Raw genomic sequence first — 19,708 nt, 5'->3', positions numbered from 1 at the left:
ACGTAGATCAAATGACTCGCGAAAATGGCAGCGCCCCTGAAAATGCGTCATTGTTGATAAATGTTCTCAAAACACTATGAAATGTAAGAGGATTTAACATCACATTGTCAAAATAGGGTACATATTACACAACCTATTGATACACGGTTCATGCAAAGCACTGGATTTCCCCTTTAAACAATTTCCTTTCTGCGACTATGGAAGACAGACTGTCCCTTCTTAAAGTTACATCTAGCCGAGAGGTCAGTAGATTAATTGATCGGCAACTGTGATACGTGATAAGGGACGAGAAAATGTTGTTCCGCGAAGGACCTGTCTATGTACCGCTGCAACCCCAGTCAACTCCGTGACACTCTCACCTCGCCGTAACAGTAATGGGCCACCTTGTACAACCAACCGCAAGACTCCTCTCCTGCCGTCCAAGTCATTTGACTAGACCCAGGTGAGGTCCTTGACTCGCGTGACATCACACTGGTAAACAACATTCCGTCATTCTGACAAGCTTTGGGTGATCTATTCCCTAAAGCTACTTCCTGAAAGTTATATTTAACGCTCACACTTGAGCACAAGCTCGTCTGTGACGCTCTGATAAACCCTGCAGCAGACAATAACTGTCTTTGCCTGACACCCCCATCCTCATCACAACTTCTAACATTATACTCACTCTCTTGCCTCTGGACATGTCCAAACCATCAAAGTCTGCTCTCTCGAACCTTGTCTCCAAAACATCCAAAATTGGGTGTCCCTCTAATGAGCTCATTTCTAATCCTATCTTTCCTGCTCATTCCAAGCGAGAAACTCCGAGAAACTCAACATCTTCATTTTTGCCACCTCCAGTTCTGCTTCCTGTTTTCTCTTCAGTACCACCGTATCTAATCCATACATCATGGCCGGCTTCACCACTGTTTTGTAAACTATTCCCTTCATCCTAGCAGAGACTCTTTTGTCACATAACACACCAGACACCTTCCACCAGCTGTTCAAACCTGCTTGGTTCCGTTTCTTCATTTCCTTACTACACTCACCATTGCTCTGGATTAAAAAGTAAGTTTCTTTCGGCTTGTCCCATTCGGGGTCGCCACAGCGTGTCATCTCAGATGAACGCACATATATGTTTGGCACAATTTTTACGACGGATGCCCTTCCTGACGCAACCCTTCTCAGGGAGTGGAGGCCCCAGTGGGATACTAACCCACAACCCCTGGTTTACCAAACCAGTGCTCTAACCACTGAGCTACGGGGCACCAGACACCTTCCACCAGCTGTTCAAACCTGCTTGGTTCCGTTTCTTCTCTTCCTTACCACACTCACCATTGCTCTGGATTGTTGACCCTAAACATTTGAAGTCATCCACCCTTGCTATCTCTTTTCCCTGTAGCCTCACTCTTCCCCCTGCACCCCTCTCATTCATGCACATATATTCAATTTTACTCTGGCTAATCTTCAGTTCTCTGCTTTCCAGTGCATGTTTCCATCTTTCTAATTACTCCTCCACCTGCTCCCTGCTTTCACTGCATATCACAATATCCATGATCACTGCAAATAGGAAGGGGCTCAGAGCTGATCCCTGATGCAGTCCCACCTCCACCTTAAATTCTTCTGTCACACTGACGGCACACCTCACCATTGTTCTGCTGCCATCATACATGTCCTCTAACATATTTCTCTGCCACACCAGAACTACCCATGCAGTACTAGAGTTCCTCTCTTGACACTCTGTCACAGGCTTTCTCGAGGATCCTAAAAGACACAATGTAGCTCCTTCTGACCTTCTCTGTACTTTTCCACTAGCATCCTCATGGCAAATAATGCATATGTGGTACTCTTTCTAGGCATGAAACCATACTGTTGCTCGCCGATACTTACTTCTGTCCTGAGTCTTGCCTCCATTCCTCTTTCCCATGACTTCATTGTGTGGCTCATCAACTTTATTCCTCTATACAGTGAAGAAAATAACTATTTTAACACTCAGCTATATTGCATGTTCTCCCACTTAGAAATCATGAAGGGGTATGAAATTTTCATCGGACGTGCATGTCCACTGTGAGAGATAATCTAAAAAGAAAAATCCAGAAATCACGATGTATGATTTTTTTAATGATTTATATGTGTGACACAGCTACAAATAAGTATTTGAACACCTGAGAAAAAACAATGTTAATATTTGGTACAGTAGCCTTTGTTTGCAATTACAGAGGTCAAAGGTTTCCTGTGGTCGTTCACCAGGTTTGCACCACTCTCAGTGTCCCACTTCTTCTTCACTAATATCTTTCCTTGTATGACTTCCTGTATTTTGGGGTTCCACCACCAAGTCTCCTTCTCCCCTTTCCTATCAGAAGACACATCAAGTACTCTCCTGCCTGTCACTCTGATCACCTTGGCTGTAGTAGTCCAGTCTTCTGGGAGCTTCTCCTGTCCATCGAGAGCCTGTCTCACCTCTTTCCGAAAGGCTGCACAACATTCTTCCTTTCTCAGCTTCCACCACATGGTTCTCTGCTCTGCCTTTGTCTTCTTAATCTTCCTACCCACCACCAGAGTCATCCTACGCACCACCACCCTCTGCTGTCGAGCTAGACTCTCCCCTACCACTACCTAACAGTCAGTAACCTCCTTTAGATTACATCGCCTGCACAAAATATAATCTTCCTGCGTGCTTCTACCTCCGCTCTTGTAGGTCACTCTATCTTTCTGTCACTTCTGGAAATAAGTGTTCACTACAGCCATTTCCATCCTTTTCGCAAAGTCCACAACTATCTTTCCCTCAAAGTTCCTTTCCTGGATTCCGTACTTACCCATTGCCTCTGTTTCCTTCACCAACATGTTCATTCCAATCTGCACCAATCACAACTCTCTGTCTGGGATGCTCAGAACTACTTCATCTAGTTTCTTCCCAAATTCCTTTTTCATCTCTAGGTCACATCCTACCTGTGGGGCGTAGCCGCTAACCACATTATATATAACACCCTCAATTTCAAATTTCAGTCTCATCACTCGATTTGATAGTCTTTTCACCTCCAAGAAATTCTTAGCCAGCTCTTCCTTTCAAATAACCCCTACTTACTCCATTTCTCTTCCCATCTACTCCATGGTGAAATAATTTAAACCCTGCTCCTAAACTTGTAGCCTGACTACCTTTCCACCAGCTCTCTTGGATGCACAATATATCAAAACCCTTCTCCTGATAATCATGTCAACCAACTCTTGAGCTTTTCCTGTCATACACCCAACATTCAAAGTCCCTACACTCAGTTGTCGGCTGCGTGAATTCCCTCCTCGTTCTTTGATCCAAAGTAGCTGAATTTCCAGTGATACCCTTCAGGTTTGCGGTGCCGGCCATTGTTAACCTGGGCCATGACCAATTCAGTATGTGACTTTAGATGAACGCTCATATTTGTTTGGGACAGTTTTTACGCCGGATGCCCTTCCTGAAGCAACCCTCTGCATTTAGCTTGGGATCGGCCTACAGATTGCACTTGCTTGTGCTCCCATAGGGCTGCATTATCTGGTTTACGTGTCTCCATTTGAAATTGTCCTCCTGCTCATTGGCAAAGACCTTTAATCGATTACAAAAATCTTCAGATACTCAGGAAACCAAACCTTAGCAAGACAAAGCAGCCTACAAAATAGCAGAGTTACGTAGCAGCGTAGGGTGACAGACCAGCAAGGGGAGGTGGCTTAATCGGACACGCAAACGCTTTTGTCGGTGTGGATTTAAAATTAAGATAAAAAACAATGCCAACAGAGCAGCACGCCTATCCATCTCAATCATTTGCTGACTGGACAGTCAACTACAGGGTGTCCCATAAGTCTCCATAGATCGGAAAAATAAATGTTTCATGACATCAACCATTTTTATTTCGAGAATATACTCTATTGCTTCTCTAACATGCTGCATGTACGTCTTCGACCACATCTTGCCTGATCCAAAACAATTCCCGTTTTTTTTTTGTTTTTTTTTTAAACTTGACAAGTTTTGCCACACTGTCGTGTGTGATACTCGTTGCTTTTTTCGTTAAATGCGCTTGCAACCATACGACTGCTTGCTGAACAGCTGGAAAGGGCTACGGAGAAATTCCCAAGCAGCTTGGTGAAAAAAGGTCCACTGTTGGAGCAATCATTACAAAATGGAAGCAGCTAAACATGATGGTCAATCTCAATCGGAGTGGAGCCCCATGTAAGATATCACCTCATGGGGTCTCAATGATCCTTAGAAAGGTGAGGAATCAGCCCAGGACGACACGACACGACCTGGTCAATTACCCGAAAAGAGCTGGGACAACTGTTTCCAAGGTGACTCTCTAAATTCAACCTTGGTGTGACTGTTGTCTGTCTCCGTGTCCCCTGCAATTGGCTGGCACCCAGTTCAGGATGTCCCCTGCCTCCTGCCCGATGATAGCTGGGATTGGCTCCAGCACTCCCACGACCCTCATGAGGATAAGTGGCTCAGAAAATGGATGGATAGATGGATGGGGTTTGGTGCATTTTACAAAATAGATGTGATTATGACGAAAGAACGTGTATGTGTGTGTATTTTTGTGTGTGGGTGTTTGGGTGCGTGAACATATGTGGAAATACTGAAGCAACATCTCAAGACATCAACCATCTTTAGTGCATATAGGTCTTCCAAATTGACAGGGGCCCCAAAGCATGCTGCCAAACTGACTACAAAATGGCTGGAGGATAAAGTTAATGTTCTTGGCTGGCCAGCAAAAAGCCCTGATCTCAATCTTCTTGAAAAGGTATTCAAAGATCTGAAAAATTATTTGAGAGAAAGGTGGACCACAAAACTGGCTCAATCACACAAGTTCTAACGGGAGGAATGGAGCAAATTTCCTAACAACTATTGTGAGAAGCATATCCAAAATATTTCAACATCTATATGTCCAATCACAGTTTAAAGGCAATGGTACCTAATAGTAATGAAATGTACATAGACTTCTGACTTTGAAGAAAGTAATGACTTAATGCCTTTAAAAAAAAAAAACATTTTTTTCTGGTATTTTAATAGCTAAAAATAATTTTCCTTGTCCTAATTTGACCTAAAACAGGAAAATTTTTGTGTAATTTCATTTCAGACAGTGGGGGGGGGGGAGTACTCGTATGCAAAGCATACAGGATCGAAAAGGTATGGTTTCAGCTTTATGCATCATACAGTATATGCATAGATTCACTGCATGAGAATACTCTATAGGTGAGGCCAAAATTGGCTTGTATTCGTCACCAGTAATATAATCAGTATTTAGTCAAAGTCCTTGCTCTACCATGCACCTCAAAATCTTTAATACTCCCTGTCCATGTACATCCTTCATTGGGGCAAATGGCTTCCAAGGCCTCCACTTCTCTCCGAGCTGCATTGTCTGGAAAAGCCTAAGAGGAAGAGCAGGGGATCTTGTCAATTAACAGTTAGATGTGTATTTTATGTTACATTGTGACGGGTTCCGGGACTCTGCAACATATTCCGGTTTCATAATACATTCAGTAAGCTACCATAAGCAGTAAGTAGCCAGTTTTTGTTGTGTTAACACATTACACTGTAAATGAACAGTGATGCAGTACTGCTCTTTACATGACTCTACATTCCTACATTTAATGTATGTAAAAGTTTCCGATAATTGAGAGACACAATTAAGGTTAAAAATGTACTTACGCCTCCTTGTTTGAGAATCGAGGTGGGTTCCTCAAACAAGTCTTCTTTGATGCAAGCGTTGCATTTCTCGGGTCCAGAGCTACACGAACAAAACATTATTATTGCACAAATATGTGTTTTGGAGGCGATACGGTGGAGCAACTGGTTAGAGCATTGGCCTCACAGTTCTGAGGACTGGGGTTCAAATCCAAGCTCCACATGTGTGGAGTTTGCATGTTCTCCCTGTGCCTGTGTGGGTTTATCCAGGCGCCCCAATGTCCTCCCTCATCCCAAAAACATGCATTATTTGGTGATTGCCCCTAGTGGTGATTGTGAGTGCGACTGTTGTCTGTCTGCATGTGCCCTGTGATTAGCTGGCAACCAGTTCAGGGTGTACCCTGCACCCTGCCCGGTGTCAATTGGGATAGGCTCTAGCACTCCTGTGACCCTTGTGAGGATAAGCAGCTCAGAAATGGATGGATGGATATGTTTTGTATTGTTAAGGCATCTACAATTTGCTACATAAAGGTACATGAGCTTTGCTGTCCCCAGTGATGCTTTGCATTATTGTATAAGAATAAGTGACAGGTAATTGTACCCAGAAAATCCTACAAATATGATATATTCATGAATATTAATCGATTTACATATTCATATACAAAATAATTTTATCCTGACAAATGCATTACAGATATCCATCCATCTTCCAAGACACTCACCCTCACAAGGGATGCGGGAGCCTATGCCAGCTAACTTCGGGTGAAAGAGGGACCAAATCCTAAACTGGGTGCCAGAAAGTCACAGGTTACATACCAACACCATCACTGAGTGGGAATCGATCACATGCTGGCTTCACCAAATTCGGGCGTGTGTATCATGACACCATCAGCGACCTTGCATAACAGCTAGATAGACAAATCCCATAATACTCAGTGTGAAGAGGTTGTCACGATTTTTTTAAAATTAAGATTCATCCATTCATTTTTTTAGCCGGTTATCCTCACAAGGGTCGTGAGAGTGCTGGACTCTATCCCAGCTGTCAACGGGCAGAAGGCAGGGTACACCCTGAACTAGTTACCAGCCAATCGCCGGGCACATGGAGAAAGACAACAGTCGCACTCACAATTACACCGAGGGGCAATTTAGAGTTTCCAATCAATGGATGTTTTTGGTATTGCCCAGAGAAAATCCATGCAGGCATGGGAAGACCATGCAAACTCCACACAGACGGGGCCGGGTTTTGAACCCTGGTCTTCAGAACTGTGAGCCCACACTATAGCTCTAACACAGTGCCGTCTATATATCCATTTTCTTATCAAAGGTCTTGGGAGTGCTGGAGCCTAACCCAGCTGTCAACGGGCAGGAGGCGGGGTACACCCTGAAATGGTTGCCAGCCAATCGCAGGGCACATGGAGACAAACAGCCGCACTTAAAATCACACCTAGGGGCAATTTATAGTGTCCAATTAACATTGCATGTTTTGGGGATGTGGGAGGAAACCGGAGTGCCCGGAAAAAACCCACAGAGAGAAGATGCAAACTCCACACAGGCAGGTCTGGGATTGAACCCAGGACCTCAGAACTGTGAGGCCAAAGCTTTACCAGCTGAGCCTACCGTGCTGCCCGCCTATATATATATATAAAGCATAAATGGCTTGTCTTAGAAACCCACGCTACACTTCCTAAAATAACACTTAACATCTGTACACTGTAATATAACATAACCAATGTACTGTTGAATACATCTCTAATATTCACTGTGAAGTCTAATTTTGTTCCATGTGCTTTTTATAACAGACTGACAAATAGATTTTTAATTTGCTTGTTATTTTTCTGGAATAATGACAAAATAGTCTGATCTATTCGTCATGTAATAGAGGGATACAAAATTGCTCGTTATTTTTCTGTAACAATGATCAAATAAAAAAGTGTAATCTATTATTCATCTAATAGAGACACAAAACAAAACCTAAAAATGTTACAGTACAACTAAAAAAGCAAATATGAATAAGCAGAAGCACTATTTTCTGAACTTTTTTAGATCGAAAGAACAACGTTAGTAAATTAAAATAAATTATTTAAACATCGGTCGATGAATACACAAATTAAACCCAAATCTAAAATAATACACCGTAACACAAAATCAAAAATAATATACCGCAACACTTTAGGCACGTTCTATTTCGCTAAATGTGGTTCCTTTAAAAAAAAAAATCATAGTTAACGTGAAAATTGGGACATTGTACCCAAAGTCCACGTTTAAAAGGAATAAAGTTGTGATTAAAGAAACATCCGTACACTAAATTGAAAATAGGTGTTTCTATGGTTAAATACTACATTTACACACGTAGCTCATCGCCTGTGGCAGTACACATAGAAGCGTTAAATTGTTTTAAGAAGGCTTAGTGGCCAGGTCGAAATTAATCTAAGGCTGCTAGCTCGTTAGCAACCACGGCACTCCACCCACCTCACTATTTTGTTGAAACAGTACGAACAAAAGCGGTGGCCACATTGCGCCTGTAAGGGCCTTCGTAGAATTTTCAGACAAGAATTACATAAATGTTTGTCCTCCAGGTTGTTGGCCAAAATTGTCTTTGGGAAGCCTGGTTTGTTTCCTTCCAGGGAAGATGGTGGAGACGGCTCCTGAGCAGCCATTATTCCCCTTCAACAATATCTGGGTACTCTCACTGAGTGAGGGGTGTTCAAGAAAGCAAAGTAGCAAACACAGTTAAAAAGTGAATACAAATGGGATCGCGTTTTCATGTGTTCCAAGTACGAGACGAGGATGCTGGAGAGTTGGTGGATTCTGCGTTCACTGGTGCATTATTTTCTCTACCTCTAGGGGGAGTAGGCCCAAGAAGAGAATCAGGAAGCTGACTGGATGGACGTGAGATTAGCCAATGGTTAGTCAGTTGCTGCGTTACGTCAGCACTTTTGCCATGTTGGATGTGTCATATATGCCTTCAAACTCATACTCAAACTCATCAAGTCACTAATGGTGTTGTGGCACACACCCCTGACTTTGGTGCGGCAAGCATGGCTTCAATTCCCATTCATTACCCGTGTGAATCTGAGTGTGAATGGTTGTGCGTGTCTAAATGTGCACTTCGACTATGGATGGAAGGATGTAAACAGACAGACTTTGGGACAAACGGAATACATGTAACAAGATTATATAATCAGAACAAAATATGAACATCATTACATCCATCTGTCCATTTTGTCTACCGGTCATCCTTACTCGATTTGGGGGCGTGCGGGTGACTCTGGGCAAAAGTGAGGTACACCCTGAACTGGTCGCCAAGGCACATATCGACAATCATTCACACTTACATCCACACCTATGGGGAGTTTAGAGTAAATAACATTGCATGTTTTTTTAATGTGGGAGGAAACCGGAATACCTGCAGGTTCTCCATGAAGAAAACACGCAGAACATGCAAACTCAACACTGGTGAGGCCTAATTTGAACCAGAGTTCTCAGAACAGAAGTGAGTAGAACACTGTCACTGTCCTATATTCCATCACCGTTACAGAAAAAGACATGTAATCAGATTACAGCTACAATTATTTATAATAATTAATTATTGATGAATTATGAGTGTGTGTGTGTGTGTGTGTGTGTGTGTGGTGTGTGTGTGTGTGTGTGTGTGTGTGTGTGTGTGTGTGTGTGTGTGTGTGGTGTCAGTAAAGGGAGGAGTTAAATTACTTTTTCCTCTTTTTTCTCCATTTCACTTGGTTTCACACAGCTGAGTCATGCTAGAGGTTAGGAGGATTTAAAAATCTAAAATCTTTGCCATGAAGCTAGGTAACACATGTCTGTCTCACATTAATCCATCCATTTTCTACTCCACTTATCCTAACTAGGGTTGTGGGTATGCTGGAGCCTATCCCACCAAACTACATGCAGGCAGCATGGAAACCCCTGAACTGGGGATCGCAAAAAACCGCTTACTTTCATAACCGGTTTGAACTGAACACCTGTAGGATAAAACCGATTAACCGGTTTTAAAACGGGTACCATTGTGGCGTTAACATAATTCACCCGCGGGAACTCGAGTTGGGGTGGGGTGTTCCGCACGGACTGTTTTTGTAGTTGCTCTTCCGGAGTGACGAGTTCACAGAGTTCCCGCCGTTATGCGAGTAGTGTTTTGATGTCTGCCAATAAAACAAGTTTTGTTCCTGTGTTCGACACTCCGCTTCCGAATCATTTTCTCCTGCGCTACACTATCAATCGTTAATTTACTCCACGGGTAATTTGTATACAATATTGACAAACAAGCTTGTTGAATGTGGCTTTCAACAACGCACTCGTGTAAGTGAAATTTTTATTTATTTTGTAAAAATGTTTTAATGTTAACATTCTTCTTTCGGACTTTCAGAAAGGGCATGAAAGTATACCAAGCGTTTCCTCGATGCCATGTTTGATATTTCTTTGACTTAACTGAATATTCTTTTGAGTCCAACTTTACTCTCACAGCAAAACTTGAAAAAAGTGGAAATGATGTTGAAAAAATATCGCAATGTGGAGTACCGGAACCGGGAAAAATGATTGGAAATTTTAACCGATTTCGAAAGTCCGATTACTTCGAAAGTCCGATTACGGTGTAGCGCCAGAGAAAAGGAGTCGGAGGCGGAGTGTCGGACACAGGAACAGAACTTGCTTTATTGTTCGACATCACCAAACTACTCGCATAACGGCGGGAACTCTGTTAACCTTTCCTCCGGAAGCGCAACAACAAAAACAGTCCGTGCGGAACCCCGCACCCCAACTCGAGGTTCCGCGGGTGAATTATGTAAACACCACACAAGCCCCCCCAGAATTCACCCATAGTCAAAATCCTTGTGCCGTGGAGGGATGATGACCCGACCCCGGCGGGTGTGCACTGTAGGGGCCGAGGGGGGCGGGGCCGCACTGTCCATTGAGTCACGGGACAAGGGCTCAGGCGGGGTCAAGGGTACCCCGGCAGGCGCAGGGGCACAGGGCAAAGGGGGACGACCCCGGCGCGGGGGGAGGGCCAACCCCAAAGGCTGGGCAATGTCCAGGTGAGCGGGTTTGACCCTGTCCACGGAAACAGTCTCGGGTCTGCCGCCAATGTCCACGAGCAGGCTCTTATCCCCGTGCTCCAGGACCCTGAACGGCCCGTCGTATGGGGGCGGAGAGGTCCACGGTGGGCGTCATGACGAACAAAATCCGCAGAGCGCAGGTGACGGGTCAGCCGGGCAGCTGGGGTGCCATGTTGCGACGTGGGAACCGGCGCAAACCCTTTTGCGGCCTCCAGCAGGGAGGACCGTTGCCTGGCTGCGGACCAGGGCGCTGTGGCGTCCGGGATGAATTCGCCGGGGACGCGCAGTGGCTGGCCGTAGACGAGTTCGGCGGATGAGGACAACAGGTCCTCCTTGGGGGCGCACCTGAGGCCGAGCATGACCCACGGGAGCTTATCCAACCAGTTGCCGTCCGTCAAGCCGGCACGCAGGGCTGCTTTCATGGAGTAGTGGAACCGCTCGCAAAGACCGTTCGCCTGGGGGTGATGGGCGGTAGTGCGGTGCAGCTTGACCCCCAAACTCTCAGCGACTGCGTTCCAGAGTTCAGAGGTAAACTGAGGGCCACGATCTGAGGAAAGGTCGCACGGTGTCCCGAAGCGTGCAACCCACGTGCCGATGAACGCCCGGGCCACGTCTGACGACGTTGTCGAGGAGAGGGGAACGGCTTCGGGCCAGCGGGTCGTCCTGTCCACCATGGTGAGCAAGTAGGTGAATCCGTGCGAGGGAGGAAGTGGACCTACCAAGTCGACGTTGACGTGGTCAAACCTCCTCTCGGGGACAGCGAAGGGCTCCAAGGGGGCTTTTGTGTGGCGATGCACCTTAGCCCGCTGACAGGCCACGCACGAGTCGACCCAGGCCTGCACATCTTTCTTGAGACCGCGCCACACGAACTTCTGGGCCACCAGCCTCACGGACGGTTTCCTTCCGGGTGGGAGAGGTTGTGGACCGCCTCGAAAACAGCTCTTCGCCAGTTTGCAGGGACCAGCGGCCGAGGCTGGTCAGCTGAGAGGTCGCACAGCAACCTGACGCCCGAGTCACCAACCGCGACTTCCTCCAGGCGCAAACCCGTGTCAGAAGTCTTGAGGGCCTGCACCCCGTGGTCCGAGGCCTGGTCTGCGCTCATGCGGGAGTAGTCGAGACCCAGATGCACAGTGCCGACAATCGCCCTGGAGAGGCAGTCCGCGACCACATTGGATTTGCCGGCGATGTGTTGGATGTCCGTAGTGTACTCAGAGATGAACGACAGTTGGCGTTGCTGGCGGGCGGACCACGGCTCGGCCACCTTGGACATGGCGAAAGTGAGGGGTTTATGGTCCACATATGCCGTGAACTCACGGCCTTCCAATAGGGAGCGGAAGTGGCGGATCGCCAGCCAGAGGCCGAGGAGCTCTCTATCGAACGTGCTGTAATTGCGCTCCCTGGGGACCAGTTGACGGCTGAAAAAGGCAAGCGGTTGCCAGGCGCCGCCGACCCACTGTTCGAATACGGCTCCAACAGCGTAGTCCGATGCATCGTAGTGAAAGCGACAGGGGCCCCGTGGGTCGGGTGGGCCAGCATAGCGGCACGACTCACTGCGGCCTTCGTAGCCTCGAAGGCTTCCATCCTCTCGGCCGTCCATTCAACGTCCCAGTTGGGGGCCTTGTCTTTCAGAGCCTCATAGAGCGGGCGCATGATGTGGGCCGCCCGGCGGATGAACCGGTGGTAGAAAGTCACCATCCCCAGGAACTCCCGGAGGCCCCGAGCCGAGCGAGGTCGGGGAAAAGCGGAGACGGCCTCCACCTTTGCCGGAAGGGGGGCGGCGCCGTTCTTGTCTATGAGGTGCCTGAGGAACTGGATAGAGGGCACCCCGAAAACACACTTCGCCGGGTTGATGATCAGGCCATGCTGCTCAAGTCTTGCGAAGAGGTCGCGGAGGTGCATCAGATGTTCATCCTCCGAGGAGCTGGCGACGAGGATGTCATCCAAATAGACGAACACAAATGGCAAGTCCCTGAGCACAGAATCCATTAAACGCTGGAAAGATTGTGCCGCGTTTTTAAGACCAAACGGCATCCTCAGAAACTCGAACAGTCCAAACGGAGTGATTACAGCTGTCTTGGGAACGTCTGAGGGGTGCACGGGAACCTGGTGATACCCGCGCACCAGGTCGACCTTGGAGAACAAGATTTTGCCTGCCAGGTGGGCTGAGAAGTCCTGAATGTGTGGAACAGGGTAGCGGTCGGGCGTAGTGGCGTCGTTAAGGCGGTGGTAGTCACCACACGGTCGCCACCCACCACTCGGTTTAGGGACGATGTGTAGTGGCGAGGCTCACGGGCTATCCGAGCGGCGGACGATGCCCAGACGCTCCATGTTGGCAAACTCGGACTTAGCGACTGCTAGCTTCTCGGGATCAAGCCGTCGGGCCCTCGCGTGGATCGGGGGGCCCTTGGTCTCAATGTGGTGCTCGACCCCATGTTTAGTCGTGGCAGAGGAGAAAGTGGGCCGTGTCAAGCCAGGGAACTCACCAAGGAGGAGTTGGTACTTGGTGCCGTCCGATAGCGAACTGGAGAGACCACCATAAGTCACCTCATTGCGGACGCAGGCGACCGTGGAAAAAGTCAGTGCATCCACCAGACGGCCCCTCTTAACATCCACCAGCAGCCCGTGGGCACAAAAAAAAATCAGCGCCGAGGAGAGGGAATGAGACATCCGCAGTGACAAAGTCCCATGAGAAGCGCTGACTCCCGAAACACAAGTCCACAGTCCTCATGCCATAAGAGCGGATAGGGGAGCCATTAGCGGACAGTAGGGGTGGCCCATGAGTCCCGCCAGCGGCGTCCTCCGCAGTGGCTGTCAGCACGCTCCTCTGGGCGCCGGTGTCGCAAAGGAATTTGCGCCCGGAAAGGTTGTCCTTGACGAACAGCAGCCGGCTCTTCGCGCCCACGCTCACGGCTTTGGCGTTTCCCGACGCGTCGTAGTTGCAAGGGGCGCGGCACCTCTTCGCTTTCGCACCGAAACGGGCATGGAAGTAGCACAAGCCTGTGCCAGCACGGCCGTCGGTGCCGAAAGGGCCCCTGCTGGATGCCACCCCCGCGCCCGAAGGTGAGTAACTGCGCGTCGCGGCCAGCGTCTCAGGGGAGAAGCGCTGGGTTGCCAGGAAGAAACGGTCGGCTTCCTCGGCCAGGGCCCGGGGCTCAGTGGCAGTACTGTTCGCGAGCGCCGTCTGAACATGCGGTGGCATATGCCTGAGAAACAGTTCCATGAAAATGAAATTGGGCTCTTCCGTGCCCAGCAGGTTTAGCATCATTTCCATGAGTTCGGAAGGTTTGCTGTCCCCCAGTCCATTAATAGCCAACAGACGTCGGGCACGTTCCGGCCGTGAAAGCTCAAAAACCTTGAGAAGGTGAGCCTTGATCCCAGCATACTTATCTCGGGCCGGGGGAGAGGTGATGAAGTTCACTGCTCTGGCCGCCGTTGAGCTCCCGAGTGCTGAGACAACGTGGTAGTAACGTGTGGAATCATCTGAGATCCCGCGGAGGGCGAACTGAGCCTCCGTCTGTACGAACCACGCTGCCGCGGACGTCTCACAAAACTCCGGCAATTTGAGGATGGCGGTTGCCATGTTCGTTCCAGTCTCGAAAACGCCGGGACTGACGTCGGGGTCACCAGTGTAGCGCCGGAGAAAAGGAGTCGGAGGCGGAGTGTCGGACACAGGAACAGAACTTGCTTTATTGTTCGACATCACCAAACTACTTGCATAACGGCGGGAACTCTGTTAACCTTTCCTCCGGAAGCGCAACAACAAAAACAGTCCGTGCGGAACCCCGCACCCCAACTCGAGGTTCCGCGGGTGAATTATGTAAACACCACAACGGTTTCTTTTTTTTTTTGTAAACCGAAAACCGGTTATAACCGCTTATTTGTAACCGGTTGCGATCCCTACCCTGAAATGATCACCAACCAGTTGCAGAGCACATATAAACAAACAATGGGATGTGGGAGGAAACCGGAGTACACACACAGCTATGTGGAGAACGTGCAAACTCCACACAGGTGAGGCTTGATTTAAACCTGTGTGCTCAGAACTGTGAGACAGATGTGCTCACCAGTCCATTCAGTTCTGTCTGTCTCACAGTTGTGAAGTTTTGGATTTGAATTCCGGGTTCCCAGTGTTCAGGTTCCACATTCCAATAGCATGCATACTGAGCGTTACTTGAACAAGACAGGAAATATATATCAATATGTTTTATTTTCTTCATATTTGGTATTAGAGTAATCCAAAAATAATTGAAATTAATCAAGTAAAATTACAATAATATGGTGGTACTTGGATTACGTTAATGACTACGTTTTTCACAGGTGACCATTAACTGTATGGGAATACATTTTAAGTAAACCTCCTGACCGTGGAAATAGGTTTGCAACAAAATATGTTATGTTTTTTAATTGTAAATGCTTCAGCCAAATATTTCAATATTTGTCATCACAATAAAGGTGCCACATACACTAGTTGCTGTAAACACTCATGAAAACAGAAAAGTACATACCATTGAAATAGGCATAAAAAAATCCATGGACTTTAATCTGATAAATGTTTTTCTTACTGTGTTTAGGACGGTGGCGTCTAAACTATGGCCTGGGAGCAATTTGTGGCCTGTTTTTTTAGTGTCCTGCGACCTGAGGTGGGTAGGAATCCGCTATATTTACTCAAGTTAGATTTTGGATAAATCGTACTTGTCAGAGTAGTTTTAATGAAGCATACGTTTTACTTTAACTCCAGTATTTATGTTAATAAGTAATGGTATTTTAAGTCTTATAATAATTTGATACCATTCGCTACTTTCCTTTTTACAAATTAAATTCGCAATCTATTTTTAAACCTGTGTTTTCGATTTCCACAATAGATGCTGTTGCTCCAATCCACTGTGATTACCACAGTGATGTTTGAGTCAAGTTCTAATATTACAGCCTTGTTCCCTTACGCACATGCACAAACACACGCATAATATTTTATATATATATATATATAAGGGGAGTGCTGGAGCCTATTCCAGCTGTCAATGGGCAGGAGGCGGGGTACACCCTGAGCTGGTTGCCAGCCAATCGCAGGCCACTTCGAGACAAACAGCTGCACTCACAATCACACCTGGTGGCAATTTAGAGTGTCAAATTAATATTGCATGGTTTTGTGATGTGGGAAGAAACCGGAGTGCCCGGAGAAATCCCACACAGGCACAGGGAGAACGTGCAAACTCCACCCAGAGGGGTACGGGATTGAACATAAAGAACTCAAGCATAAAGATACAAAATTTTCATTTTTTGTCAAGAATCAAGTGTGACACAATCATGAAGTGGAAAGAAATTTATTGGATATTTTGTACTTTTTTTAATAAATAAAAAACTGAAAAGTGGGGCGTACAATATTATTCGGCCCCTTTACTTTCAATGCAGCAAACTCAATCTAGAAGTTCAGTGAGGATGTCTCAATGATCCACTGTTGACTGATGATGAGAAATGGAATCCACCTGTGTGTAATCAAGTCTCCATATAAATGCACCTGCTCTGTGATAGGCTCAGGGTTCTGTTTAAAGTGCTGAGAGCATCATGAAGATCAAGGATCACACCAGGCAGGTCCGATATACTGTTGTGGAGAAGTTTAAAGCTGGATTTGGATACAAAACGATTTCCCAAGCTTAAAACATATCAGGGAGCACATTGCAAGCAAACATGTTGAAATGGAACGCGCCACAGACCACAGCAAATCTATCAAGATCCGGCCGTCCCTCTAAACTTTCACTTCGAACAAGGAGAAGACTGATCAGAGATGCCGCCAAGCGGCCCATGATCACTCTGGATTAACTGCAGAGATCTACAGCTGAGGTGGGAGAGTCTTTCCATAGGACTACAATCAGTTGTACACTGCACAAATCTGGCCTTTATGGAAGAGTGGCAAGAAGAAAGCCATTTCTCAATGATATCCATAAAAAGTCTCATTTAAAATTTGCCACAAGCCACCTGGGAGACACACCAAACATGTGGAAGAAGGTGCTCTGTTAAGATGAGACCAAAATCGAACATTTTGGCCACAATGCAAATCAATATGTTTGGCGTAAAAGCAACAGAGCTCATCACCCTGAACACACCATCCCCACTGTCAAACATGGTGGTGGCAGCCTCATGGTTTGGGCCTGCTTTTCTTCAGCAGGGACTGGGAAGATAATTCAAATTGATGGGAAGATGAATGGAGCCAAATACAGGACCATTCTGAATGATAACCTGTTGGAAAGACCTGAGACTAGGACGGAGATTAACAGTATCTTCCAACAGGACAATGATCCAAAACATAAGGCCAAATCCACAATGAAATGGTTCACAAATAAACGTATCCAGCTGTTAGAATGGCCAAGTCAAAGTCGAGACCTGAATCCAATCAAGAATCTGTGGGCAGAGCTGAAGACTGCTGTTCAGAAACCCTCTCCATCCAACCTCACTGAGCTCGAGCTGTTTTGCAAGGAAGAATGAGCAAGAATTTCAGTATCTCGATGTACAAAACATATAGACATACATGAAGCAACTTGCAGATGTAATTGCAGCAAAAGATGGCGCTACAACATATTAATGCCAAGGGGGTGAATAATATTGAACACCCCACTTTTCAGGTTTTTATTTTTTTTAAAAGTTTAAAATAGCCAATAAACTTTGTTCCACTTCACGATTGTGTCCCACTTGTTGTTGATTCTTGACAAAAAAATTTTTTTTATGTCTTTATGTTTCGGCTTTTCCCGTTATCTTCCTCTCGAACACCCACTGTCCTCATGTCCTCTCGTACAACATCCATCAACCTTTTCTATTATCTTCCTCCCACTCTTTTCCCTGGCAGCTCCATCCTCAGCACCCTTCTACCAATATACTCACCCTCTCACCTCTGGACATGTCCAAACCATCGAAGTCTGCTCTCTCGAACATTGTCTCCAAAACATCTTACTTTGACTGTCCCTCTAATGAGCTAATTTCTAATCCTATCCAACCTGTTCCCGCAGAGAGAGAACCTCAACATCTTCATTTACGCCACCTCCAGCTCTGCTTCCTGTTGTCTCTTCAGTGCCACTGTCTATAATCTGTACATCATGGCTGGCCTCACTACCGTTTTATAAACTTTGCCCTTCATTCTACAAGAGACTCTTCTGTCACATACCACACGACACCTTCCGCCAGTTGTTCCTTGCTCTGGATTGTTGACACCAAGTATTTGAAGTCGTCCATCTTCGCTATCTCTTTTCCCTGGAGCCTCACTCTCCCCCCTCAACCCCTCTCATTCACACAGATATACTGTATTCTTTTTTACTTCTCTTCTTTACAATGCATGTCTCCATCTTTTTAATTATTCCTCCCCCTGCTCCCTGCTTTCGCTGCAGATCACAATACCATCCGCAAACATCATAGTCCAAGGGTATTCCAGTGTAACCTCATCTGTCAGCCCATCCATTTCTGCAGCAAACAGGAAGGAGCTCAGAGCTGATCCCTGATGCAGTCCTACCTCCACCTTAAAGGGCCACTGTCATGAAATGGATGATTTTTGGTATGTTATTAATGAAAAAATGGCAGCCAATATGGGCCCATGCGTTTTTTCACCACAAAAGATGATTTTGACGTATATGGCTTTTTGTAGCTCACGCCATGAAAATCCTCTCGAGGGATTTGTTTTCAAGAAGAAGCAGGAAGTGACGTAAAGTACAGAAGCGCCCCCTAAGTGGACTCGTTTGTTTCCATTAGTTTTACCTCCGGGAAGGTAGCGCATTCCTTCGTGTTAGCCAAAATGCCGGCTCGTTGTATTGCTGGACATTGCTTGAACATTCGGGAGGATGGATTTACCCTTCATAAGTTTACGAGAGACCCGGTTCGTCATGAAAAATATGGATTGCACTGGTACAGAGGACGAGAGCTTCATGGGTTCCAAATGACAGGTAGGTGTGTATACAGCTACTAAAAAAATAATAGTTTCTCATAACGTAACAAAAGATCCCCGTACGTATGACAGGCGTGGAAAATGTCGATTAGCGTGTCGGACGGCGTCGGGCTCACTCGTGAAGGCTGCGGACAATGCCACACTCAGCCGTGTGCGACGACAGCGCCATAATACCCTAAAGCAGCCCGACTCGGCTACGTGATAAGCCACCTTGGTGCCGAAAATGAGCCAGACGTGCTGAGGCGCCACATCCGCCGGTCACGGCTTCGACGAAGGCTGCGTGTCGGGCTTGCGGACGGCGGAGGCTCTGAAGAATTATGCGGACAATGCCGCGCTAAACCGCGTGCGACGACAACGCCGTAAAGCGCCCCAGCTTGACGGTGTTTTTCATCGCCTATTGCGGCGGCTATGAACAACGCCCTAAAACACCCAGGCTCGGCTCTGTGATAAGCCACTTCGGCGCCGAAAATGAGCTACACCAGCTGGCTGCGATGAGCCGCGATGGCTCATCTCCGCCGCGGAAGTTTTGGCCGTGATCGCATATCATTTAAATATGGCTCAAAACAATAGGGTAATATTCTCTTCTCGGTTTTGAGATGTTCTCTTCTTCGAAAATAGGTTGTGTCAGAAGGGGCGTGTTTGTCTCCCATAGTTGGGTCCACCGCGTGTTTTCATTGGCGAATGTCCGGGTGACGTCACGAACAGGGAATGCAGCAATATGGTGACCACTTGGATGTCGTAGAATGACACTTCTGCAACTTTGCACATGGACGACACACTCTCCGCTCATATTTATTTTTTTTGTATAGACATTGAAGTGAATCATGTTTTATGTATTTTTCATTGCAATATCTATTTTACAATGTTTATAGGGATGACACTTGACCTTTAAATTCTTCTGTCACACATCACCAATGTTCTGCTGCCCACATACATCTGTCCTATTCTAACATATTTGTCCACCAGACCAGACTTACGCATGCAGTACCACAGTTCCTCTCTTGGTACTCTGTCATAGGCTTTCTCTCGATCAGTGGTTCTCAACCTTGTTGGAGCTACCAAACCCCACCAGTTCCAAATGCACATTCATCG

The 19,708-nt window shown here is 46.7% G+C and overlaps 1 protein-coding gene across 4 annotated transcripts in view; it reads right to left on the bottom strand.

Moving 5' to 3' along the window:
* LOC133499037 (TNF receptor-associated factor 2-like) overlaps window positions 1-8,461 on the bottom strand; it is a 64,374-nt gene extending 55,913 nt beyond the window's left edge. For all 4 annotated transcript variants that reach the window (XM_061816513.1, XM_061816514.1, XM_061816516.1 and 1 more), the window contains exons 1-3: window positions 8,093-8,461; window positions 5,648-5,726; window positions 5,269-5,367 (exon numbers count right to left, since the gene is read on the bottom strand). In XM_061816513.1, coding sequence (XP_061672497.1) covers window positions 5,269-5,367; window positions 5,648-5,726; window positions 8,093-8,280 — 366 coding nt within the window. In that variant the 5' untranslated portion in view covers window positions 8,281-8,461. The remainder of the gene's footprint in view (window positions 1-5,268; window positions 5,368-5,647; window positions 5,727-8,092) is intronic.
* Window positions 8,462-19,708: the final 11,247 nt, after the last annotated feature.

This window comes from Syngnathoides biaculeatus, chromosome 4 (genome assembly GCF_019802595.1).
Source record: "Syngnathoides biaculeatus isolate LvHL_M chromosome 4, ASM1980259v1, whole genome shotgun sequence".
Classification (NCBI taxonomy): domain Eukaryota; kingdom Metazoa; phylum Chordata; class Actinopteri; order Syngnathiformes; family Syngnathidae; genus Syngnathoides; species Syngnathoides biaculeatus.
The sequence above is the reverse complement of the archived record's forward strand: the minus strand, read 5'-3'. Positions and strand labels throughout refer to the sequence as shown.